We start from the raw sequence: 25,011 nt of genomic DNA on the forward strand, positions 1-25,011 counted from the left end.
TTCACTTAATTTCATATGGAAATGAACTATTTTAAGAACGTGTTCAACCCTGTGCGATAATAGCGACGCTGTGAAGCGATATCTTTGTTTTCACCTCATTAAGAGATCGTTTGCGTTCTGTGTAGGACCTGGAGCAGATGGGCAGGGAGCTGACCCCTCTGCATGACCAGCTGGACTACAAGGTGAACCGGCTAACCCAGGGACTGAGTGGGGACACCCTGCCGGGTCTGCTCCTTAGGGCCGAGGACCATGCGTCCCAGCTCAACAAGTCAGCGACCATCCTCGACAGGTAGGCAACGCCCACTTTGCGCTGAATATGGGACACACGGTGTGCACTGTGGGTAACATGAATAAAATGCTTCTTTTAAATACTTATTTTATTTGAAATGCTTACTTTATACAAATACATTCTTTGAAAAAAAAATACAAAAAATATATATTTTATATTCTGTCTCACAGTTGAAGAGACCTTACAGACCTCTCTCATCTTTTTAAGTGGAACAACTTGCACAATCGGCGGCTGCCAAAGACTTCTTCCCCACTGTGTATACATAAATAGTAGCATAACATAATATGCAAATAAACATAAGCAATCTGACTAGTTATCTGCAGCTGAGAGGTGAAGAAAAGCACAGTCCCAGTTTTCTCATGATTTCTGTGTAAAAAACAAAAAACTGGAGAGAGAGTTTCGACAAAAAAAGTGAGATGGAAAATCTATAGTTTTGCCATTATCTTGCATAAATTTACCTTTAAATTGCACAAACTGAAATTGGACATTCTAAATCAGCCTAATGGACACACATCAGTTTAGAAAAAAAACTCCTTTGTTGAACTGCACCCAGCCTTAAGTACAGAAAATCCTGTCCTTAAAGCCCCGCCCCTTTCATAATTCTCCCACTTCCAGCATCTTGGCCGAGGCGAAGAACCTTTCCTTCAATGCCACAGCGGCCTTCAATGCCTACAAGAACATCAAAGATTTCATTGAGGAGGCAGACAAGGTGGCCAAAGAAGCAAAGGCCCACGGGACCGAGGCTGTTCAGCTAGTGAGAACACACATGCACACACATACACACACTCTCTTCTCTGTCCCACTAATTTGCTGAACAGGGAAGATTTGGTTTCCAGACCTTTAGCGCCAGCACATTCATTTCCATTTGTCACGCTCTGGAGATCAAAGTCCCCGCTCGGTCTCCTCTATTATCATTCCCAGCCCTCCTGCAGTAGGAGTGTACGGAGGTGAGGAACACTTTCTTTTTATACTTCTCCACTCCTCTCTTTCTTCTTCTCTCTGAAGGATAACAGGGTAAGGGAGAGAAGTGGAGACGCTCGTCCCCCTCAGTCAAACACCTAAATGGAAGCCATATGCTCTGAGCTGATAGCTTTTCCCCCCCAAACACAATTCAAAACGAATTACAGGCAGATTGGATGCCCGAGAAGAAGGGGGTTTTAGATGAGAGACGGCTGATGGTGCTGAGACGAAGATTTGTCCTGTGCTTTGTCTTTAGGCCACTGGACCTGAGGGTTCTCTGAAGGACAACGGCAAGAACTCTCTTCAGAAGAGTGACCGCTTACTGAATGAAGCCAAGGGCTTACAGAATGACGTGAAAGGTGGGCTGAGTGGAAGTTCAGTGTGCAATTGTTTAAGAGGTTTTGCACCTAACAACGTGCTCTTGTGTCTGTGCATTTCAGAGAACGGAGACCATTTGAAAGATCTGCAAGGCCGAACGAAAGCCGCCAGACTGAAGAACACAGGCCTTCTGAAAGACCTGAAGGACTCCATGGCCAAGCTGGCCTCTATCCCTGACGGTGGGTTGCTCACTGTATGTCAAACCGGAATTAAAGAGCAGAAAAGCAGCTTGCTTTCGTACACACCTGCGTTCTCCTGTCTGTGTGAGGAGACGTCCCAGTGACGGACAATCGATGCCAGAGCCGCTGGTATGAGGTCGAAGGCCATCGTCTCGGATTTGACAGAAGCCAGAGCTCACATGTCCAGGTTAAACCTGAACAGAAACTCACTGTGACAGCTGAGTGAAAAAAGTTTGCCCTTTGAGTGCACGCTGTCAATCTACCACAAGGTTTCCTTACACTGTGTAGTGCAATGCATCTTTTTTTTTTTTTTTTTTCTATCTTTCAACAAAAGATAGATCTGGAAAGGGTGTCATTTACCTCTCATTATCAACTGTCTAAATAAAGGGTCTTTTTTTTTATATATACATAAATAACATACAATCTGACAGTGAATGTTCTTCCGTTTCGGCACTTTTCTTCCGTAACACGGTCATACCACAGTCAGCGCCTCCCTCGCGTCCTGATTGGTCTTCTGGGAACGCCGGTATCTCATGAATCCTGAACACTGACAGCGTGTCTCTAACCACCATGGCGCCTCATTTTCATCATTTTTGCCTGCCAAGCTTTTCTTTTTACATGTAAAGTGGTTAACATCTGCTACCAACCTCAATTAACGACGTTGTCCGGCAAGATAAGACATTGATGAAGGGTGATCTATGAAACTCTGGGGTGATCTGTGGAACTAGATCGCCCGGAACTTTTTTCTGAGTAATATAAGTTTTTATGGGTTTTTTTTTTCACTGCCAGTATAACACACTGTGGCCTAGATTAGATTAGAATAGATTAAAGTATATGACATTACTTTCACCATTTTGACCACCATAGTACTGTGATAGCACAGGGAAATGCCATGACGAATAAGGAGAGATGAGGCGCATACAATCGACATTGAGAAAAACAAACAAACAAATAAAAAATATCAAAGTGCGAAAAGGCACGATGGGCAAACCACAAAAATTCAGTGAATCAGTGTTAAACAATATAGACAATGCAATACCAGGCCAACCAGTGTGTCCTGCAGGAGGATTTATAAAATTAACCGGTAAGTGACAGTGGAGTGATTGTCATTGTGACACACTCCACTCCAGCACTGTACACGGTGACACAACGAAATGTGTCCTCTGCTTTTAAGCAGTGTGTGGGGACGGTGCTTTGCTCAGTGGCCATGATGGGCAACTGGGTAAGCCCAGTGGCACCTGGGCATCACAGAAAGTGGCAAGGCGATTGCACAAATAAATAACAGCGGCGTGAGGCCCAGGAAATCTCAGTCACATAGTCTCTAGATTAACACGCATAGACAGAGTCACATTTGTAGGCATAAAGACCAGACGCTGACTGGAGGAAGTGCGGGGTCTAAATGGAAGTGTGCTGAGGTGCAGTGTGTTAGGCGGGTGTGGTTTGTAATCTTCAGGCTAGTACTCAGCAGCAGGGGCGGTGCAGAGCGTCACAAATACAATGAAATGCAGCTGGTGGAAGTAGCCTAGTGGGTAAAACACTCGACTATGACCCAGGTTCAAATCCTGCTTATTACCATTGTATCCCTGAGCAAGACACTTAACCCTAAGTTGCTCCAGGGGGGGACTGTCCCTGTAACTACTGATTGTAAGTCGTTCTAGATAAGGGCGTCTGATAAAGGCTGTAAATGTAAATGTAAATGTTTTGCATCTTACCAAGTTCAAATAGTAGAAAAGAATTGCAGGAGGTAAAGTGAATAAGGTACAGGAACAATATATTCAGAATTAACCTGTTTGAATTATCTAGGCTATAAACTATAAGTAATAAGTCTATAATGAGATATAAGATGTAAATACCATTGAGTACCGGCATCCATATAAATTTTGCGTACTGACGCTGTTTTGGTTTTTTTTTAGACGTCGCCGCTAAGGTCCAGGGCACCAAAGAGAAGGCAGGGGAGGCCAACGACACTGCCAACGACGTGCTGGCCAGGCTGGGGGACATGAACCTTAATCTCATGGGCCTGCAACGAAATTACAGCAAACTGGAGGATGACGTCAGCAAGGCCAACAACCTGATCCAAGACCCCGAGAAAAATAGTACGAGATGGGTTCAGTTGTTGCCGCCATGGGTAGTCTGGGTTGTGCAGTTTTGCAAATGTTGGCATTCAGAGTGTACGGGTTCAGAAAGTTCTCAGTACTGCTGTTGAACAATTTTTCATCAGAGATGAATCCGTGACTCTGAATTGCCGACAGACGTAATGAGATTCACTGAGGAGTCTGTCCAGGTAGCGGTGGGGAAGAGTCTCCGCTGGGAAATGGGAAATTGGCAAGTGTAGGCTGGCCTTTTAGATTCCCACCCATTTTTAAATTGAAACAGTATTACATTCATCATTTCTAGAACAAATAATAATTTTGATTTTTTATAATAACCTTAGTATCTAATGGTAAATAATCCCATGTCTATACCATGTAATTCATCTATTTATGTTATACTACAAAAATAGTGGTAGTAACACACTCGCCCATGAACCAGAAGACCCAGGTTCAAATCCCACTTACTACCATTGTGTCCCTGAGCAAGACGCTTAACCCTAAATTGCTCCAGGGAGACTGTCCCTGTAACTACTGATTGTAAGTCGCTCTGGATAAGGGGGTCTGATAAATGCTGTAAATGTAAATGTAAATGTAGTGTTTTATATAACATATTTTAATTTAAGCACAATACATCATCAAAATACAATAAAACAACACTTCTGTTGGGAAAAAAAGTAGAATAAAGTAGGTTCACCAGGAGTCAGGACCCAGTGAACAGTTACTGAATCAAAGGAAACCTTTTCTTTTTGATGTTAGCGTGTAAACAGATATGATGCCGAACAAAATTCACATTGTATTCTGGGTATTTGCTCTGTCTCACATTGGTCTTGTTCTGTGTTTCCCTCCCCCCCCTTTTTTTGTGTCCCCTGGTGTCTTTCGAACATCCACAGCGATAAGTATGTATGCTTCTTTGTCAGCGTATTTTTACCTGCTGTAAAAGCCTGTGCATGAGAACTCTATCAGTGCTGCATGAAGACTTAGGCCTTTCCTGTCTTTTTTTTTTTTTTTTTTTACCCCTTAAAGAGGCATTGTCTCTTTGTTTTCCCTTCAACAGCATTAAGAACGGCCGCTGAAAGCTTCGCTAAGCGTGTTATCCTAATGCGTGCTAGAAAAATCCGAGAAAAAAAAGGATTATGCTAATTAAGGACGAAAGCCGAGCCGTTTTCTTGTCGCCTCGCTCCCTAATAACAGAGCTCTGTCTTTGCCTTAATGCTGAAGTGTCGTTAAGGTGCTGCTCTCGCTACAGTTCTCTCTCCTGCCTCCCGCTCCCTCTGCAAATGTTTACCGGACCAATAGGCCACCATGGCACCACCGAGCGCTATACTGAAATAACACCGTTCTTTCCCCCTCTTTGGCCTGGCCTGCACCCGCCAACCCCCCCTGTAGTCCATGCTGCGGGGGCTAAAGTGATGGACCTGGAGAAGGAGGCGGAGCGGCTGCTGGAGAAGCTAAAGCCCATTAAGGAGCTGCAAGAGGACCTGAAGAGAAACATCTCCCAGATCAAAGAGCTCATCAACCAGGCACGCAAGCAGGCCAATTCGGTGAGTCTAACACACACACACACACACACACACAGATAGTACTAATAGTAAAAGCTAAATGTATTTCAAAAAATGTTCCTAAACCCCAACTGAACACACGGCTTCCCAGTTTGATGACTAATTAAAACACTCCGCAAATGATCATAATGCAGCATCATCTGTCACAATTCAGTTTTTGGTCCAGATCCAAAATGTAAGACCTGAACAATTTTGAGGGTTGTTATTTTCAGGTGAATATGGTAATTGGACGGTTATCTGTAAAAACATACAGCGCATACACACCCTCACACACACACAGAATGCAGAGTGTGCCCTCCCCCATACGCCATGGCGTACTATTTATTAATACATGAGCCCATTAAAACAGACACGCATGCGAACCCTTCACACACATGCACACAGATCACCGCTAATTACAGAGTTCATGCCAATAAGGTCTGTTTTGATGTGGTTGCAGCACATCAAAGTTTCATATTCTTTGCTGTATTTCTAATTAACATAAATATTTTATGTGTTTAAAGAAAACATGCTAGATGGATGCATGATGCTTGGTCAGGATAAATCAGTGAACAAACTTACAGTGAGATGCTGTGTATGTCCTTTCGTTCTGTCCACTTTCTACAGATTAAAGTTTCTGTGTCCTCCGGTGGAGACTGCATCCGCAGCTACCGACCCGACATCAAGAAGGGCCGTTACAACACCATCATCCTGAACGTGAAGACCACCACCGCTGACAACCTGCTCTTCTATCTGGGAAGCGCCCAATATGTACGTCTGAACTGAATGAAAAAAATCAAATCATTATTTCACTTTCATCCATTTTGTTCAATTGTCAGCTCAGTTATGCGGTCACACTACTGCAGATCCATCTAGTGGTACATCCTTAAATGACTGTGAATAGCAAATAAACCCATCTAAATGCCTAAATGACGTCTACAGGCCACCTACATGGCTACATCCTTCAGTGTTGGTACACTCTTGCATCTCCAAGAATTCAAGGGTTGTCAAAAAATCATCCATAATCATCATTGAAAATGCTCTCCATATTAATGGATATAATTACATTATTTCGATTTTCAGTGCATGAAACACATACTAATTTAATATATATGAATGACATAGACAAGAATTGTTTTTGTTTCAGTGCATTTGGGTGCATTCATTGTGAATAAATGAGATACTGCATGTGAGACATGCAAATAATTCCATAATCAGGAATTTTGATGTCCTCACAGACCATGCCATGCATCCACTCATGATATTTCGAAAGCAAAGCTGACACACTTCATTAACGACTGAATTTTTCTCCCCTATGGAACGCAAACCACGTCACACTTAAAGTCATTAGAAACGAATCTTCCTCCGCCAGTCCCCCTTTAAAATGCGTGAGAAATACTGATTACCCTGGACTGGGGAAGCAAAAGATGATTATGTTCACGCACTCACACTCCCAGCAGACAACGGTGGAATATTGCTGCATGCGCCGCAACGCCGAACGCAACAATTAGCTGCGAGCGCCGAGCGGACGGTTCCATCAGCCCGCACTGATGATTTCCCCGGGGAAATCACAATCCTGTGGCTCCTCTTCATTTCACTCAGTGCCTTGTTCCTCGCCTCCTTATCCAGGGTTTGCTGCGCCATCCTCCGGGGCCGCAGGGGTCATGTTTTAACCGGGAGAGTCGCAGAGAGAGTGAGAGAGTGTAGGAGCTGAGGGGCTCTCGTGTTTTCAATTAGCCCGTTTGCCCGTCTGCATCTCATCGGTTTATTTTCTGCAGGTGGACTTCCTGGCTATAGAGATGAGGAAGGGCAAGGTGAACTTCCTGTGGGACGTGGGATCGGGAGTAGGCAGGGTGGAATACCCCGACCTGGCGATCAACGACGGGAACTGGCACCGCATTGAGGCCACGAGGTCTCTTCACAGCTCCAGTAGCAACACAACATTACAGTTCCATCATGTACTTGAATTCATACACACGTGCGGATTACAAACATTGGAACAAATTTATTATGTCTTTGTGCACGTAAGACCTTTCTGCGCATATTCAATGACAGCGTCCTTCTTCATTTGAATGTATAGGATTTTACATTTTTATGACGGTTTTAAATGCATAATTTGCAAAGGCGTATAAATGTCATTGCAATGTGACGTTTGACCTTTTCATCTCCTTCTCTCAGGAGCGGCTTGAATGGCAGCATCTCTGTGCACCCACTAGAGGGGCCCAGGGCGGGCATTATGCCGACCACAACCAGCTCGCTGTCACCCGAGACGTTCACCGTGCTCGACGTCGACCAGAAAGCCTACCTCTTCGTGGGTGGAATACTAGGCACAGTGAGGGTGGGGGCACAGCCGTCCATTTACGTTGCCTGCACAATTATTAATACATCAGGAGACGCTGCTTGTGTTGTATTTTTAACCTATTCGTGCTAAATTCTGTGTTATCAGTTGCCAAGAACATTCATTTGTTTTATATGTTAGCGTGCAGCCCCAGCCGTGGTTTGAGCTCCATGAAGTTTATAAGTCTGGACCTGTGTGTGTGTGTGTGTGTGTGTGTGTAGAAAGCTGAGGCTGTGAAGACTACTACATTCTCAGGGTGTATGGGAGAGACGTACCTGGACAACAAGCCCATCGGCCTGTGGAATTTCAGAGATACAGTGGGAGATTGTAAAGGATGTGTAGTGAGGTACACGTACCACAGTAATTCCTGTTCAGGGTTTGCGTGTTTATTTCCATCAGTGATAATTCCTGTGTGCCTGCTCGTTTGCAGCCCTCAGCCGGCGGACACCGAGGGCACGGTGCAGTTTGATGGGGAGGGCTACGCAGCCGTGAGCCGCCCAACGCGCTGGAATCCCAACATCTCCACAGTGATGTTCAAGTTCCGCACCCTGTCCACCGACGCGCTGGTCATGTACCTCGCCACTAAAGACATGGTAACAGCCCCTGGTCTACGCGCAGAACCAGAACTCTGCAGGATCATGATCTGTACTTCCTTTGCTTATTCAAGCAATGAATTAATCACGCATTTTGTAATTAATTTATTGAGGGAAAAGGTTGAGAGCGGCACCAAAATATTTAAATGCATTGAGTGCATTTAAATATTTTCAGCGGGTCACACCTGATATCCACTATCTGCATGCTCATAAAAAAGATGACATTAATGCACACTGGATCATCTGAATTGGTGTAGGGATCGCCTCATCGTAGGTCAGAACCCACACAGGGAGTAAATAAAACACAGCTGGTTAATAGTGTTCATTTATTTTAATATAGTTTAATAGGATTTTGCCCATTCTAGCTAACATATATGTATCTTTATTATACGTGTGCAAGTTTGTGTTATGTGAATGCCACACATACACTCTCTCTCTCTTTCTCTATCTCCGAGACAGAAAGACTTCATGAGTGTGGAGCTGCGAAGTGGCCAAATCAAAGTCAGTTATGACCTTGGCACCGGTACCGGTTCCAGCACAAGCACCAAGCGCTACAACGATGGCCAGTGGAAGTCTTTCACCATCTCCCGGAGCAGGAACCGAGGTGACCAATCAGATCACTTCTCCGACCTCAAGGACTCATTGATCTATTATATGCAATTAGAGAGTTCATTTTGATATTCACACTAGTGTTTGACTATATGATAAACAGAGAAATACATATTATACAGCGATATACACATATACACTGCATCCAGAAAGTATTCACAGCACTTTTTCCATATTTTGTTATGTTACAGGCATATTACAAAATAGAACAAATACATTTTTACATCAGAAACACCCCACAATGATAATGTGAAAAAAAGTTTACTTTTTGACAGTCCATGTCAGAGCACAAACCATGCATAAAGTCAAAGGAATTGTCTGTAGACCTCAGAGACAGGATTGTCTCCAGGCATAAATTTTCGCGTTGTCATTATGGGATGTAGAATGCTGAGGGGAAAATTAATTTCATCTGTATTGGAATAATGCTGTAACATTGCAAAATGTGGAAAAAGTGAAATGAATACTTTCCGGATTCTAATTGAGTCATCGTTAACTTTTTTTCAATGGAGGTTTTCAGAATATAGTGGCTATTGTGATAGATTTTAGAGATTCATGTTATTACAGAAAAATGAGGTGGTTCTCTGGGTCGGCCATGAATGTGTCATTAACCTCTGGGCCTGCAGGAGACGTGACAGTGGTGGACTTAAACTCAGGAGAAGAGGAGCAACTAGACTTGATCTCCAAAGGAGCAAGTTCCGGCCTTAACCTGAAGGAGAATGAGAGAATCTACTTTGGCGGGCTGCCCGTCATCGGCAACTACAGGTCAGCCCACTTTAGTGCTCCTATTCAGCATGTTTCTCGGAAGTGTCCTTGTCCCCCAGACCCAACTGGATATGAGGTTTCTCATGTTTTGTGCTTATTTTTTCTTTTTTGTTCTTGTCCTGTTCAGTGAGTTGACTTCAGCCTTCACAGGAGAACAGACTTTGTTGTACAGATCCAGCTAACCTTGACAGGGGTCCGTTAAGAACAGTTAAACAATATGAAACCATATTTAATCTATTTTAACATAGAAAACAAGGATATTAGATGGCATTCATATTTTATGAGAGTTTAATTGTGTTCAGTGTATTAATTCAGAATTTTTTCAGAGTCCATGTGACTGAACAGGGACTGAACCTTCAGCTTGAATCATAACAATATCTCTCTTATCTTTTTGTCTTCCCAGTATGAATGCAAGGTAATACATTTTACATGATCTCAAGCATCTTGCATGTGATCAGCAGCGCTTCTGTTGCTTACCTTATTCTTTTACTGTCGCCTTGAGACAAGACCAAAGCAGGAGTTTACATTGCAGCTCTGGAATCACAGAGAAATTGAAGAATGAAGAAACGAAGACTCTAAAATATAATGTTATATATTTAATAGTAATGGACAGTCTTGCAAAACATCTTGCAAAACATCTACATATTTTGTGCTTCACATCATACTATATATATACTAAGTGTACTGAACAATACTGATTATTTCATTTTAAAGGTGCCTGTGAACCAGAAGTCCACAAAGTCACAGATTCAAAGCTCACTTATACATTTGTGTCCTTGAGCAAGACATTTAACCCTGAGTTGCTCCATCTCACTACAGATTGTAAGTCACTCTGGCTAAGGGTGTCTGCTAAATGTAATCATGGGATTCCACAAGGGCGTAAAACTATATACAAAGACCCCCCAATTTTTAAGATAAACATAGTCATTGTATTTGGCTCCATCTACTGGTAATACTTTTTTCTAGACCACTAATGTAAGACAACACCCCTTTTAAGACATATTTCTAGATTTTAGAAGTCTAATATTAGAGCCAATGTGGTATATTTAAAAAAAACATAACATTGGGGACCAATCTTTACAAAAAATTTTAAAAACTACTGGGCATACTTTTTTTAAATTCCCTCTCTGTTGCTGTCTGGCTGGTAAGTGAATCCTATTGGGCTAGAGGGCCTGGCTGTACTTATATTGTGGCAGGTGCAGAAGAGCTTTCTTAGCTTCTAGCTCTGCTTTCACTCCCTCTTTTTTACCGCACTGCTGCTTTTAATCACTTCCTATATTTTAACTGGTACGTTTTATTATATTGATATTGCCATGTCACATCATAACATTGCTTTTTCAGTCTAAGAAACAGGTTATACAATATATCATGCCAACCCAAATTTTTGGTATTTCATCACAGGCCCGAGGTCATCACCAAGAAGTATGCCGGCTGTCTGAAAGACATAGAAGTTTCCAGAACCCCGTATAATTTGTTGAGCAGCCCTGACTTTACAGGCCTTTCTAAGGGCTGTTCCATAGAGGTGAGTGGATGGCTTGACTTATTCATGTACACAAGCACAATCAATCTTTTACAGAGTAACCCAGTAGCACTGCTTTAAATAATACAATTTCATAAAAAGGCAGTTGAAAATTGAAAATCTGCTGCATCTAGGAAACACAGACATGGAGGCTCGTACTGCAGGCTGCTTTAATATGCATCAGTTCAGAAAGCACAAACGGAATGTCTTTTGCCTGACCTTTGACCGTCTGCTCTAATTGTGCAAAGTATGCAGATCATCATGAGGGCTTGGTGTCCCACACAACTAAATGCAACCTTTAAATGCAAAATAATGAGTAAATCTCAGTCAAAAGTGTACTTTATTGTAATAATGATATTATTATTGTTGTTGTCGTAATCGTTATTAATAAAAATACATATTTTGTGAGACTTTTCTATTACTTAATTATGTAGTGAAACTGCCCCATTCACAACTCTGCACTCAGCAATGCAAATTGCGGCCTTGTGGTGGGCGTGTCTAGAGATATCGCCATAGCACCATTAAAACAATTATACTGATAGCTTGTGTTGTGCAACATGTTTGCATAAATGGTCCTGATTGGAAAATTCCACAACTTCCATAACTTTCACAACCAAAGCAACAGACACACAATTCAATTCAGCCATGCATGACACCACAAGTGTCCCTGTTGTTCCCTACAGCATACCTGAATTTTGTGGGATTCTTCCCATTTACTGTCCAAGTCTCTTATCCCTGTCCTCCCGCAGAACCTCCACACGGTCAGCTTCCCCAAGCCCGGCTACCTCGAGCTCTCGCCTTTATCCTTCAGCGTCGGCACAGAGATCTCCCTGTCCTTCAGCACCAAGAGCGACACCGGCATCATCCTCTATGGCAAAGGGGGCTTCCCGCTTTTCCAGACCCCCAGGAGGAGGCGCAGACAGACTGGAGAGGTGAGATGCATGCCTTACTACTTACCTACTATTATTGTTGTTTTTTTTTTTTTTTTGTTTTTTTTTTTATTTTATTCCATTTTATTTGTACACAAATGTACATAAATGGGAAAAGTTTCTCATGGGCTTTGGAGGGGCTCGTGGTGCACCACCAGTTGGCCTGAAGCGCGGCGGTGGGGTTCGGTCCTTGCGAGCCGAACACGCTGGCCTCGGAGATGTCCCGCACGGCGGCCGCCTCCACGATGTTCCTGATCACGAACTTCTTGATGGCCTTGTCCTTGGGCACGCAGCGGGCGCAGTTCGTGCAGCGTATGGGCTGGACGTGTCCACGGCCCTTCTTGGCGCGGCCGTTGTTCCTTCTCTTCTTGGTCATGTTGCTTCGGAGGCTGGAGGCCTTGTTGTTTTTAATCACTATAACAGCCACAAAAACATCAGACATTCCTGCTCATATACTGTACAGGATTATAAAGACCCTAATATGACCATAGTGTTTCACTTTTAAAAGGATATCCCAGCTCATTTAGAGGATGTGTATTGATAAATCCAGACATGGTGTGTATTTTAGAACATCTAATGCAAAAAAAAGGGGTTTCCATTGCAGTTGTGTAAAGCATTTGTAAATGCAACATCATGCAAGAGTAAAAACATTTTTGCAATATGTGGGAGTTTTCATGAAACTGACGGGTTACCATTAGGTACATTTTCTGTTCTGTTGCTCAACTTCAAGGTATATAGAAAGAAAGATAGTGGTTTGATAGTGGTTCTGTTTAGTGGTTGAATCCAACGTTCCCCTGAGCAGGACGCTTAACCCTGAGTTGCTCCAAGGAGACTGTCTCTGTAACAACTGATTGTAAGTCGATCTGGGAAAGCACGTCAGTTGCATATAATGGAAAAGTTTAAGTGGTAAAAAAATGCTCATAATGCCCTAGCGGTTAAGGAAGCGGCCCCAAAATTAGAAGGTTGCCAGTTCGAATCCTGATCCGCCAAGGTGCCCCTGAGGTGCCACTGAGCAAAGCACCGTCCCCACACACTGCTCCCCGGGCGCTTGTCATGGCTGCCCACTGCTCACTCAGGGTGATGGGTTAAATGCAGAGGGCAAATTTCACTGTGTGCACCGTGTGCTGTACTGCTGTGTATCACATGTGACAATCACTTCACTTCAAGGGAACATAAAATAGGCTCATACTCTACACTGCCCTGCCAAAAAAACATCATCACCTGGATTTAAATAAGGAAAAGAGCAGAAGACGCTGAAGACTGCAGTGATTAATGGGTTTCAACTGGACAACTGGCTCTGAATACTTTCTCTTTGTTTTAAACCATCATGCTGGACTACACGTATTATGGATAAGATGTTATTGCATTTTATAAGCGTCAAAATTCTTGGTATGCATCAATCAAATAAAGCAACGAAGGAGATCACTGAAATGATTAGACCTGGGTGAAAAATGTCAATAAAATAGCGGATAGTGGAGAACTGCCATGCATGTCAGGCCAGATAACTCATTGGAATCCACCACAGAGAATTAAAGTCTTGGTTTCTGATGTCCACAAGCACTTTACAAGGGGAAAAATCGATATGAGCGTTGGTTCTGCATGAAGTTGATGCCTTTGATAAATGCTCTTGTGAACGGCCTGTGTGATAGACTTCAGGTCAAGACTGTTTACTGTCTAGTGCATCCTTAATTAGACTCCAATGTGAGTGTCAACTTTGTTGAGAACCTTGGAGTAGCCTCTCCTGAAAGCCCCTGTTCTCTCCCCCCGCAGCCATTCCTGCTGGTGCAGCTGAATAAGGGCACCCTGGAGGTGGTGGTGTTCACTGGCAGGCATATACCAAGATCCATCAGCCACACACCCGACCAGGGTGTCCTCCACGATGGCCGCGAGCACTCGTTGCGCCTGGAGAGGATCGGGGGGTGAGCACCGGGTTACATCTGAACAGGAATATATGCAGCGTATGTATGTACCAACGTGTTGCTCTTCTCTTTATCTTTTTTTTTTTTTTTGGCCCCGCCAGAATGTTCTCAGTTCAGGTAGACGAGGACACAAAACTGGAGCACGCCCTGCCCAATGGCCACACCCTCAACATTGAGCGGCTTTTCCTGGGTGGAATCCCAGACGATGTGCAGTCTGGGTCGCGGCCAAACCTCCCGTTTGAAGGCTGTATCTGGAACCTTCTTATCAACTCTGTGTGAGTCTCTCCTCTGTCTTTATTTACACTCTCATCTTCTCAAGCCAGAGCTCAATGTCGGCTAAATGCACAACGCACATTTATTTTAAGACAAAGAAGTGTTATAAATGTTGATCATTAATCTTGAACTGGGAAGTTTGCTGACAGACAGTTCTGGTTTGTTCCGCAAACTCATATGGGGCAGTGGTGGCCTAGCGGGTAAGGAAACAGACACACTATCGGAAGGTTGCCACTGAGCAAAGCACACTGCTCCCTAGGCGCCTTGTCATGGCTGTTCACCGCTCACCAAGGGTGATGGTTACTGTGTGCGTCACTGCGTGCTGTGCTGCAGTGTTTCACAATGACAATCACTTCACTTTCACCTCACATTCATGCAGCAAGCAAAAAAATATTTTAATAAACAATTAACACATAACTGATCATTATGTACTAATGCAATTTACTGTGCATCAAGTTAATCACAGTAGAATGGCTCAAGTACCAATACAAGAAACCACAGACCAAATCGATTCTATTGTTTTTAATCCATTCCCTGATTTTGATCACTAGAATAGAGCAGAGACCATATTTGTAAAGAACAGGAAACAAGCGTATAGGTTGAGCATGTCATAAAGGTTGAGGAAATTATTGACAAAAGCATTGCTGATAAATATATAATGTGTGTGTTTGTGTCCTGTACTATTGGAGATTCTATAGTTGTATCATACTTATACCCTAAACCAGGCCACCAACCCTGGTCCTGGAGGGCACTTGTCCTGCACATTTTTGTGTTTACCTTCATTTAGAAGCCCAGATTCAGCTTCTGTACTCATTATCACCCAGTTCTTGAGTTGAATGAAGTGTGGTAGAACATTGAAAGATCTAAGCTGTGCAGTACTGGTGCCCTTTAGAACCAGGGTTGGTGACCCCTGACCTAAACATAACCACTAAGTTAAGCCTGAACTGTGGTGTCGCTCACACTTTCAGGACGACTTGCATCATCGTGGTTTAAATACATGAAACCTAATACTTAATATAACTGTTCAGTGGCCCTCACTGATCAGTGGCCCGCAGTCCTCATGTGTGCTGTCTGTTTTGCCCCAGGCCCATGGACTTCTCTCGCCCAGTTGCCTTTGAAAATGCAGAGATCGGCCGGTGCCCAGACCTGGCCCCTCGCCCCCCACCAGTCTCACTTCCTGTTGAAGAAGAAGAAGAAGAAGAAGAGGAGGAGGAGGAAGAAGAGAAGGAGCCTACACCAGCTGCCCCACTGCAACCTCCACCTTCTACTGTACGTCTGCACAAGAGCATTTTGCAGGCTTCCTGCGCTTACCGTGCTGCCAGGCCGACCACTTCCTTTCTGAACTCAGTGTAGAGATGGTACAACCCCCACTTATATATTCATTAAGAATTGTGGCCAGCATTGAATGTCAATCTGCCATTAATTGTGATTGGCTTTCATTAATAGAAAATTTAAGATTTTATGAATTGAGTAGAAACATTATGTGAGAAGGGATTTTCCTGGTATTAGGATTCCCAGAATTCATTAATACAGAACATTGACCTGATACTGTCCCAAGGTGATGACCATCCTATGGTCTGGAACATCTGATCAAATTTTATCACAGACGCTGGCAGAATGTAACACCAGTACCCTTTTTAAACCGAAGTAGCCCATAAACATTTTTAACCTGTTTCACAGGCTTAGGACACAGTGGATAGGTATTTAATGATGTGACCTCACACCTCCAAGGCTGTGAGTTTGAATCCCAGCTCGGACCTTTTGTGTGCAAAGTTTACATGCTCTCTCTGTGCCGGTGTGGGTTTCCTCCAGGATCTCTGGTTTCCTCCAGTCATTACATTACATTTACATTAACGCCACTTGTCACACGCCCTTCTTCAGAGCTACAGGGACAGTCCCCCTGGAGTCACTCAGGGTTAAGTGTCTTGCTCAAATACGTTGGGTTTGAACCTGGGTCTTCTGGTTCATAGTTGAGTGTGTTACCCGCTAGGCTACTACAGTCATCCAAAGGCATGAACACTAGGTGAACTGGCGACTCTGAGTTGTCAGCTGGTGTGAGTGAATGGTCTGTGTGCTCCCTGCGCTGGGTTAGTCCCCGCCCTGCGCCCAGAGTCCTGGGACGGGATCCGGCAGCTGGGACCCTAAGTAGGACTAAGCGGATCTGGAAAGTGAGGGAGGTTCTTTACAAAATTCCTGTAAATATGTTCCCTGGTGGAACAAGGTTAAATATATAATATAGATAATAGGTTTAGTATAAGATAAGATATAGGGTTAATATAGATCGCAACTGTAGTGCTGGATATTTATGTGTCATCAAACTGAGGTGCCTGCACTATTAAACTGCAACCCCTCTGCCTCTGGGGTGTCATACGTGCTTGCTCTTTGTCTGTTCTGTTATATGTATGTGTGTTCTTCCTTCACTATTTAACTCACTGATGCTGATCATTAACCTCTGTCAAATCCTGACATTCTCCTTTACCCCAGCTCTGTGCCTTTAATTGAACCAGTCATTCAAAAAAAACTTAATTGCATGAGATTTCATTTAATCACATTCACAGACATTGCTAGCTGTCGTCTCTCTTCTCAGAAGCTCATTTCAGTATACTTTCAATATACAATTTAAAAGGTCTGAACGTGTCCTCGTTGACCATGAGCTTGTGAGAAGCCAGTTCAATAGAGCGCCAGTCGGCGCATTGAGACGAGAGCCTAATGGGGATGGAAAATTAATGTTTCTATGTTAATGAATAAGCGCATATGCAAGAGGCCTAGAAAAGCAAAGCCCACACAGAACAAGGTCATGTAAATAATAGAATATTTCATGAAAGAATACAGAAGAGAGTGTCCTTTATGCAATTATGCAAAACCATCGTTGAGGCGTTTCCCAATAGCACCATCTGGTGGTAGAATTTGAAAATGTGGAGAAAGCAAATAGATTGTAAATGAAATACTTTACTTTACTTTACTTGGCAGACACTTTTATCCAAAGTGACTTACAAGAGGAAGACACCAGCAATTCTCATTCAGTTTCTATAGATTTTGAGTTATAAAACTAAGAGCCCTGATAAGGCCTAACTTGTCAGGAATAGAACATGCTAGGGAATTGTTAAGTGCTAGAAGAAATAGGGGTTTTACCTAAACTTTCAGGGTAGGTTTCTGTATGGACTGTGCATGGAATAGTGCATTAGTTAAAGCTAATATGGTCAAAAATGTATTATGTTTCTTTCAATAGTAACATTTATGAATAAAGAAGTCCAGGTCAGTGCTTTTGACCTGGAGCCAAATTCAGATTACCAGGTAGAAGAAGAATTTTTGCATAGAGATTGGTGGACTTATTCTAGATTGCATTTCAGCCACTTGCATGTGTGGTTGCACGTGGTTCTTAAGCCCATTGAGACATACTGTTTGTGATCATGGGCTATACACATGGGCTTGATGTTGGTGTAGTTCTAAACTGAATAGACATTGAACAATGTGATTATGACGCTTGTAGGAGACTCACGATCAGCAGTTATCCCTGCACCACATCTGCACAACTCATGAGATTGCATTGTACGTTGGCATGTAGATAAATGCAGGCTTATTATAGCAGTGAAGTCAGTAACAGCCTCTCTCTGTTTCTGCAGATACCTTGTGCAGCGGATCTGGCTCCCCAAGTGCTGGATTTGGCCAAGCAGTTTGGACTCTCACGAAACAGCCACATGGCCTTCGAGTTTAATGACCGCAAAGTTAAAAACAAGTACAGAATGCAATCTCATCACAATATCATAATGAACCAACCAATTACAACAAAACAATGCATGGAGTTTTATACTGCAGTGTTTCATGCTAACATCTGGTTTTAAAATATACATTTAGCAACCTGTGACTTTGTAGCCTTCTGGTTCATCAACGAGTGTCTAACCCACTAGGCTACAACCATCCTACCTTATAATTAATAGAAATATTAGATTTATTATGGAATGATGTCAAATCTCCATGCAATGAATATGCGTACAGGTATAAAAAAATTGCATTTAATAGCGTTAGTGTATTTTAAGCAGGACCACACAGTGACTTGCGCACAATTTCAGGCTGATCATCGAGTTTGAGATGCGCACCACGGCAGAATCAGGATTGGTGTTTTACATGGCGAGAATCAACCACGCCGACTTTGCCACGGTGCAAGTGAAGGAGGGCTGGGCACACCTGGGGTACGACCTGGGCAGCGGCAACACGTCTGTCAGCGTTCCTATTACCATCAATGATGGACAGTGGCACAAGGTCGGAGTGTGCACACACGCACACACACACACACACACACACACAGAGTCACTTTAAGCGTTTTTGTGGTCAGAGATGTTGTATGTCTTAAACCATGCTGGGTTGCCAGATTGGTTCAGTGCAGAAAAAAACAACTGTATTTGGTGTTATCTAATGATACAGAGATTATTGTGAGTCAAAAAATAGACTTAACAAATGAATGCATATATTACATAAATCTGAACATGGTTTATCTGAACATATATTAGTTGAATCTGGACAAAGTTGAATGTAGATTTGGGTTAACTCAAATTACAATTTTTTTTTTTTTTTGCTACCCTCAGATCCGAGTGGCGAGGAACAAGCAGATGGGAATCCTCACTGTAGACAACCGCTTCAGCAAACAGACCAAGAGTCCTAAGAAGGCCGACATCCTGGATGTAGTGGGCATGCTGTATGTCGGTGGGCTGCCGGTCAATTACACAACAAAGAGAATTGGCCCGGTACGTTTCAGTTCTCTCCAGATCTGCCTTTTATTTATTCGTTCATTTTTGTGAATGACCTGGTGTTTAGTGACTTGCTCATGTATTTTGTGTAGGTGGTGTACAGCATTGACGGCTGCATCAGGAACTTCAAAATGATTGATGCAGACGTTGACCTGGAAAATCCCACCTCCAGCCACAATGTGGGCGCCTGTTTTGCGAACCCTGAGAAAGGAACATATTTTGATGGGACTGGCTATTCTACTGCCGGTACATTCACAAAGTCCCATATACTCATGAGATTTTACACCCCTGATTGTCAAGCAAGTCCTGAACATGTAATATAAACAATATAAATGTTATCAATGAGTATATGAATATGAGCTTACAGCTAGTTGAAAATATTAAGATAAGTTAAATGATCAACCATCATCATATTAGATCACAGCATGCTGATTAACATCGTAGAAATTGTTGTTGACGTATATGTGTGTGCATGTGTGTGTGTGTGCGTGTGTGTGTGAACGTAGTGGCTGCATATAAGGTAGGACTTGAGGTGTTAGTAGAGCTGGAGTTCCGTACGTCCAAGAGCAGCGGGGTTCTGCTGGGTGTGAGCAGCCAGACGGGTGGCATGGGCATCGAGATCCACAATGGCAAGGTGAGAGAAGCTCATTTGATCACTTATGTATCAGTAAAGCAATATTATTTTGCTTACAACACCATCATTAATGAAAGTGAAGTGATTGTCACATGGTGACACAATGAAATGTGTCCTCTGCATTCAACCCTTAGTGAGCAGCGGGCAGCCGTGACAGGCGCAAAGGGAGCAGTGTGTACAGCGGGCAAGAGTTTGGTTAAAAGTGCATTTAGTCGGTGACTGATCAAGTCAACCAATACGACCAATAAAATTCAGAATCCTTCAGAGGCCAATTAGCCAATCAGCCTTTGTGTCGCTTTCAGTGTCGTAGAATCCGCATTTTCGTAGAAGATGGTGTTTCTTGTAATTCTTATGCTATTTGATCATCAGTACTATGGAGTAATGTTGGTTTTCCCTTATTATGGTGTCATACTTATGTGGTTCTTATGTGGTTACATAATATGAGTCCTGTTGAGAAAGAGCTGGGATTGGACAAGACTGGTTTTCAGGGAATTTGATCTAAACAAGTTAAATGCCATAAATGTAAACACAAGTGAAAAAAAACAACAAAAAAAACAATACCAGTAGACAGCTCAAAATACAAAGGTTATAATTAATCTTGAAAAATAAGGAAATCTTCTATTCGGCCCAGTATGATATGGTCTACTGAACCCCATCATGCATCTGTTCATCCCTCAGCTTTTGTTTAGTGCTGATAATGGCGCTGGGCGTTTCACTGCCACCTACGTTCCTGCTGAGGAGGCGGGGCTCTGCGATGGACAGTGGCACAAAGTCTCTGCCAACAAGCTGAAACATCGGCTGGAGCTCACAGTGGACGGGCAGAAGGTGGAGGCAGCGAGCCCCAACACCAGATCCAGCTCTGCCGACACCAGTGACCCCATCTACGTCGGGGGCTATCCTGGTACACTCTCACCGATACTCCCACCGCGGCCTTTCAAATAACCTGGAATTACAAATTCATTATTTCATTATGACATTTGAACTGTATTGTATATATAGATAAATAACACTAAAATATTGTTTCTCTGGAACAACAGAGGATCATTTATGTGTAATATGTGAAATTAACATAGTTTGGGTTCTTGTAAAATAAAAAAAGGAAATTGTCTTGCAATGTAATACAGCTTAGAAATATTCAGTTAGAATATATTGTAAATTTTCCTGATCCCTTTGTCTTCCAGCTCAACGCAACCAATTAGGACTGACCACCAACATGTCATTTAAGGGCTGCATTCGCAGCATGACGATCACCAAAGGTGGCAAGGTCCTGGAGGTCCAGTTCAACAAGGCTCTGGAGCTCAGAGGGGTGCAGCCGCTCACATGTCCCGCTGCCTGAGCTCCTCCTCCTACTCAAGCTGTCAGTTCCTGTACCCATTCACCAAACAAATCAGGCCCAGACGAATCAAAGCCCAATGACGAACTGCAGAAAGTTCAATCAAGAATCTTTCTTTTTTTTTTTTTTTTTTTAAATCTAGATTTCAGCCAAAAATATTTGTTGAAAGCATGCAAACATTATGGACCTTTTGGAAAATGACTTGTGGTGAAGGAAGATTCTGTAGAAGAAGGTTCTGGATATCTGTCAGTCATCCGGTCTCTTTGCCAGATCTGTGTTTTCTGTAGCTTGTGCATGGTGTGGTGGATTAACTCTGTATCCCAACATATTTTCAAATATAACCCTCTGACAGCACTTACAGCACAACATGCCGGAGTCTTTCTTTTGTCTAGCGGTGGCAGCCGCCAAATGCCGAACAACCGCATGCGTTCAGGTGTAGAACTTCCTCTTCACTGATTCGCACACTTCACAATCATAATAAAATCTTATGAATAAAAATATAAAAAATTACAAACACCTATGTTACATTTTAAATCAGATAATGTTTTTGTAAATTCAATAAAATTACTTCAGAAAGTTATTAAATTAAAGTAAATAAATGGTATATTAATTGTTTTAGAGAATTTTCATTTCTAAATAATTGTTAAATGTATTGTTGTATTGTAACATTAAGTTAAATGTGTTTATTCATTATTATTAATATTATTAATATTATTATTATTACACAATCAGTAGTGTTAATTCTTCCAAAGATGTTCTGAAGTGCTAAACCGATATAAATACATAGATGTATTCCTAATAACTGCTGAAACATTTTTTTAACAAATAATAAATGTAAATACGTTTATGCTAATTGAATGTAGAGTAGCCATATAGACATTTTTCTTAATTCCTTGGCTATAGAAATTTCAAACTTTTTGGAAAGTATGCATGGCGACTGGTGACTTGTGTGTCGGTAAATCTGGAAGTGGGAGCTGGGCAGGAAAACGCAGACTTTGTACAGCGGAGTCTCCCTGCAGAGCTTCTCAGCCTTGGTTGTGTAAGAACGTGTCTATTCGGCACCAGTGAAGTTGAAGTTGAAGGAAGTGGCATCACACCCGCCTGTCTGAAGGAAGGCGGAGTCATCTCGTTGAAATTAAGCGATTCAAAACCAAGTCATTTTGTGTGTGTGTGTGTGTGTGTGTTGCGCATGCTGTCATAAGGAAGGTGTTGAGCCGAGCGCTGAATACTGGAGTGTGTGTGTGTGTGTGTGTGTGTGTGTGTGGTGCGTCAGAGGAAGACGCAGCGTGGCTGACTGGTTCACTACTGCTCAGCTCTGGTCTACAGGCAACATGTGCCACACTGGGACCAGGTCAGGTAGGGCGTGTGTGGCTGCTGTATTCACCAGTAAATATAGGTTTAAACTAATTTAAAGTAGAATATTATCAGATAGGCTACCATTCGAGATTTATGGTCATTTAAAAAGTTTTTTGGATGGGAAACAATTGTCTGGTGAGTTATAAAAGACTAGCTAGAAATGTCGGATAGTAGATCAGCAACAATTGAGTTCAAGCGGAATTATGTGTTTGTTAACCCAAGTCTGTCACTTTAAAAGATTCATTAATTACTAGGAATGAACTAATCATTTTCATTTCTAAATGATGTTTTCGCACTGCAGGGACTTATCCAATTCTCCCAGAATTCCCTGCAGTGGGTGGCAATGAGGGGGTGGGAGACGTGTTGGAGGTGGGCCACGAGGTCACATCTCTCAGCGCTGGAGACTGGGTCATCCCTGTGGACACTGGCTTCGGTGGGAGATCAAAACGAAGCCGGCTTCTGATTGGACTGGGGGGTAATGAGACATATTTTTTGTCCTGATGGGACATGGCGGACTGAGGCAGTGTGTGACGCAGGTTACCTCCTCCCCGTACCAAGGGACATCTCTCTCCTGGGAGCGGTTACCATCGGGGTTAACCCCTGCACTGCCTACAGGATGCTGCACGACTTCCAGCCGCTTTCCCCTGGTGTGAAAATGTTCATTTTACATCGAAATAGAATCAAACACAAGTTCATATCATCATAATAGCACTTAAAAATTATGACATACCTGTTTCTTAAGTTTAATCTGTCACAATCATTTTGCTTCACGCATGTTCTGTTCTAATCACGTTATCGTTAATCAATGAAATCTTGACAAGTTAGGCCCTTTCAGGGCTCTTAGTTTTGTAACTCATGAGGAAGGTGTTGAAACCGAATGGGAATTGCTGGTGACTTCTCCTTGTAAGTCACTTTGGATAAAATTGTCTGCCATTAAAGTAAAATCTTTTGTGGATATGCAGGTTCCACCGTGATTCAGAATGGGGCGAACAGCGGCGTGGGTCAAGTGGTGATACAGATCGCTGCGGCGATGGGCCTCGGCACGATTAACGTCATCAGGGAACGTGTACGGAAATCGGGCACCACCGGCAAGCGCTGAGCAATCAATTCTCCCATTAATTTCTGTTGCAAATGCTTACTCTTTGCATCCTCCGTAACTTCAACTCGGCCATCCAAATCCACGCTTATACCAGTCATCATGGTTTACCACATGTTACAGTGTGCATTGATTGGTTGTAAAGGCACGTGAGACCAACATTTACATTTACATGTAAATGTAAATGTAAATGAGACAACTGCCAGATGAAAACAGAGATCTGTACCCTGTTGTGCTAATGAAATAACAGCCATAAAATGAACTAGGTAAAATTATCATACATTACAGAATTTTTGTAATTATTGGTCCATATTATGGTACAAATACAATAATTATCGGACGTCTGGCAGCACTGCTGCTCAGCAAACAGGAGCTTCCAGGCGATTGTACCTATCTTTTCCATGTCATTTGCTGCGTCATTTTTTTTTTTCAGTGATTGGTAAAAGTTTTGCATGAATCAGGTGATTGTCAGGTGATGCATTTTTAATTTTCACGAGAGATGCGAAAATGGATGCCGATGAGGTGAAACGGAAGCTTGCCTCTGGTGATTTATATTATATAACCTGCTCATTTCCCTGCACATTTACCCACAAAATTCATCAGAATTTATCATTTCATTGAATTCTCACCAGGGAGCATGACAAAAATGATGAACAAAGTTATTATATATCAGGCTGTTTATATGTCTTGGCCCAGTGGGCAACAAGTTATGTGGTAAAACTGTTTGGCTGCTTACCTCCCGAGCATGGAAAGTTCAACCTCAGGATTTTTTTTTTTTTACTATCAGCCATGAAAAAAAGGAGGAAAAAAATGGGGTGCAACATCCATGATGCCGCCTCCATCTACGATGCCGCCCTGGGCAACAGCCCACGTCACCCTTATCAAATACCACCGGGAATAGACACACAATTAAAAAACCAAAAATATTGCAGTCACCCCTGAATGGCTTGCAGCAGTACAGGTAACATGAGACCGTAAACATTGACAGACTAAAAAAAAAAAAGAACTTTGGAAGGAAAATTAATATATCAAATAATAATAAATTGATATATATTGCTCGTCTGGATTTGAACCACTGCTCACTGATTTGGTTCATCTGATCAGAAGCTCATCATTATGAAGGTGTGTTGGTCAACAGATAATGGACACGGAATGGCTGCAACAGGGAAAAAGACTCTTCTTAAGACTTGTATGTACAAGATATGTACATGGTATAATTTTAATTACTTGGTCTATTGTAGTTACCCCTCATATGGATAAATATGTGATTAAATACACATATGGATAAATTAATCACATGTGAAATGTACAGAGATTTACACATTTTATTTTCCTAACTGTCTGAAAAGCTGCAATAAATAGCTTCTGAAGTTCAAAATTTTTATGTAACACCTTTGTGTAATTTACATAACTCACGTATACATTCATGTAAAATAATTGTGAACCCAGGACTATTTCTGTTACTATA

The 25,011-nt window shown here is 42.5% G+C and overlaps 2 protein-coding genes and 1 pseudogene across 9 annotated transcripts in view; 2 read left to right on the top strand and 1 right to left on the bottom strand.

Annotated features, from left to right (window-relative positions):
- lama2 (laminin, alpha 2) overlaps window positions 1-21,445 on the top strand; it is a 123,111-nt gene extending 101,666 nt beyond the window's left edge. For 4 of the 8 annotated variants that reach the window (XM_029002539.1, XM_029002540.1, XM_029002543.1 and 1 more), the window contains 27 exons: window positions 126-289; window positions 905-1,043; window positions 1,506-1,608; window positions 1,690-1,806; window positions 3,720-3,902; window positions 4,790-4,795; window positions 5,286-5,440; window positions 6,065-6,208; window positions 7,216-7,349; window positions 7,616-7,775; window positions 7,997-8,121; window positions 8,206-8,368; window positions 8,828-8,972; window positions 9,601-9,739; window positions 10,143-10,154; window positions 11,141-11,261; window positions 12,008-12,190; window positions 13,958-14,106; window positions 14,208-14,381; window positions 15,465-15,648; window positions 18,003-18,115; window positions 18,450-18,639; window positions 18,963-19,121; window positions 19,217-19,370; window positions 19,631-19,758; window positions 20,437-20,659; window positions 20,940-21,445. In XM_029002539.1, coding sequence (XP_028858372.1) covers window positions 126-289; window positions 905-1,043; window positions 1,506-1,608; window positions 1,690-1,806; window positions 3,720-3,902; window positions 4,790-4,795; window positions 5,286-5,440; window positions 6,065-6,208; window positions 7,216-7,349; window positions 7,616-7,775; window positions 7,997-8,121; window positions 8,206-8,368; window positions 8,828-8,972; window positions 9,601-9,739; window positions 10,143-10,154; window positions 11,141-11,261; window positions 12,008-12,190; window positions 13,958-14,106; window positions 14,208-14,381; window positions 15,465-15,648; window positions 18,003-18,115; window positions 18,450-18,639; window positions 18,963-19,121; window positions 19,217-19,370; window positions 19,631-19,758; window positions 20,437-20,659; window positions 20,940-21,094 — 3,822 coding nt within the window. In that variant the 3' untranslated portion in view covers window positions 21,095-21,445. The remainder of the gene's footprint in view (window positions 1-125; window positions 290-904; window positions 1,044-1,505; window positions 1,609-1,689; window positions 1,807-3,719; window positions 3,903-4,789; window positions 4,796-5,285; window positions 5,441-6,064; window positions 6,209-7,215; window positions 7,350-7,615; window positions 7,776-7,996; window positions 8,122-8,205; window positions 8,369-8,827; window positions 8,973-9,600; window positions 9,740-10,142; window positions 10,155-11,140; window positions 11,262-12,007; window positions 12,191-13,957; window positions 14,107-14,207; window positions 14,382-15,464; window positions 15,649-18,002; window positions 18,116-18,449; window positions 18,640-18,962; window positions 19,122-19,216; window positions 19,371-19,630; window positions 19,759-20,436; window positions 20,660-20,939) is intronic. The other 4 variants (XM_029002542.1, XM_029002545.1, XM_029002546.1 and 1 more) reach the window with 2 other exon arrangements.
- LOC114803072 (40S ribosomal protein S26-like) lies at window positions 12,272-12,572 on the bottom strand (annotated as a pseudogene).
- A 124-nt stretch (window positions 21,446-21,569) lies between the features above and the next one.
- LOC114803173 (enoyl-[acyl-carrier-protein] reductase, mitochondrial) lies at window positions 21,570-23,789 on the top strand. The gene is made up of 3 exons (XM_029002547.1): window positions 21,570-22,447; window positions 22,749-22,880; window positions 23,410-23,789. The coding sequence occupies exons 1-3, from the start codon at window positions 22,423-22,425 to the stop codon at window positions 23,544-23,546; spliced, it is 294 nt and encodes a 97-aa protein (XP_028858380.1). The 5' UTR covers window positions 21,570-22,422; the 3' UTR covers window positions 23,547-23,789.
- The last annotated feature ends 1,222 nt before the right edge of the window (window positions 23,790-25,011 follow it).

The sequence above is a fragment of the Denticeps clupeoides genome, chromosome 14 (assembly GCF_900700375.1).
Source record: "Denticeps clupeoides chromosome 14, fDenClu1.1, whole genome shotgun sequence".
Lineage (NCBI taxonomy): Eukaryota > Metazoa > Chordata > Actinopteri > Clupeiformes > Denticipitidae > Denticeps > Denticeps clupeoides.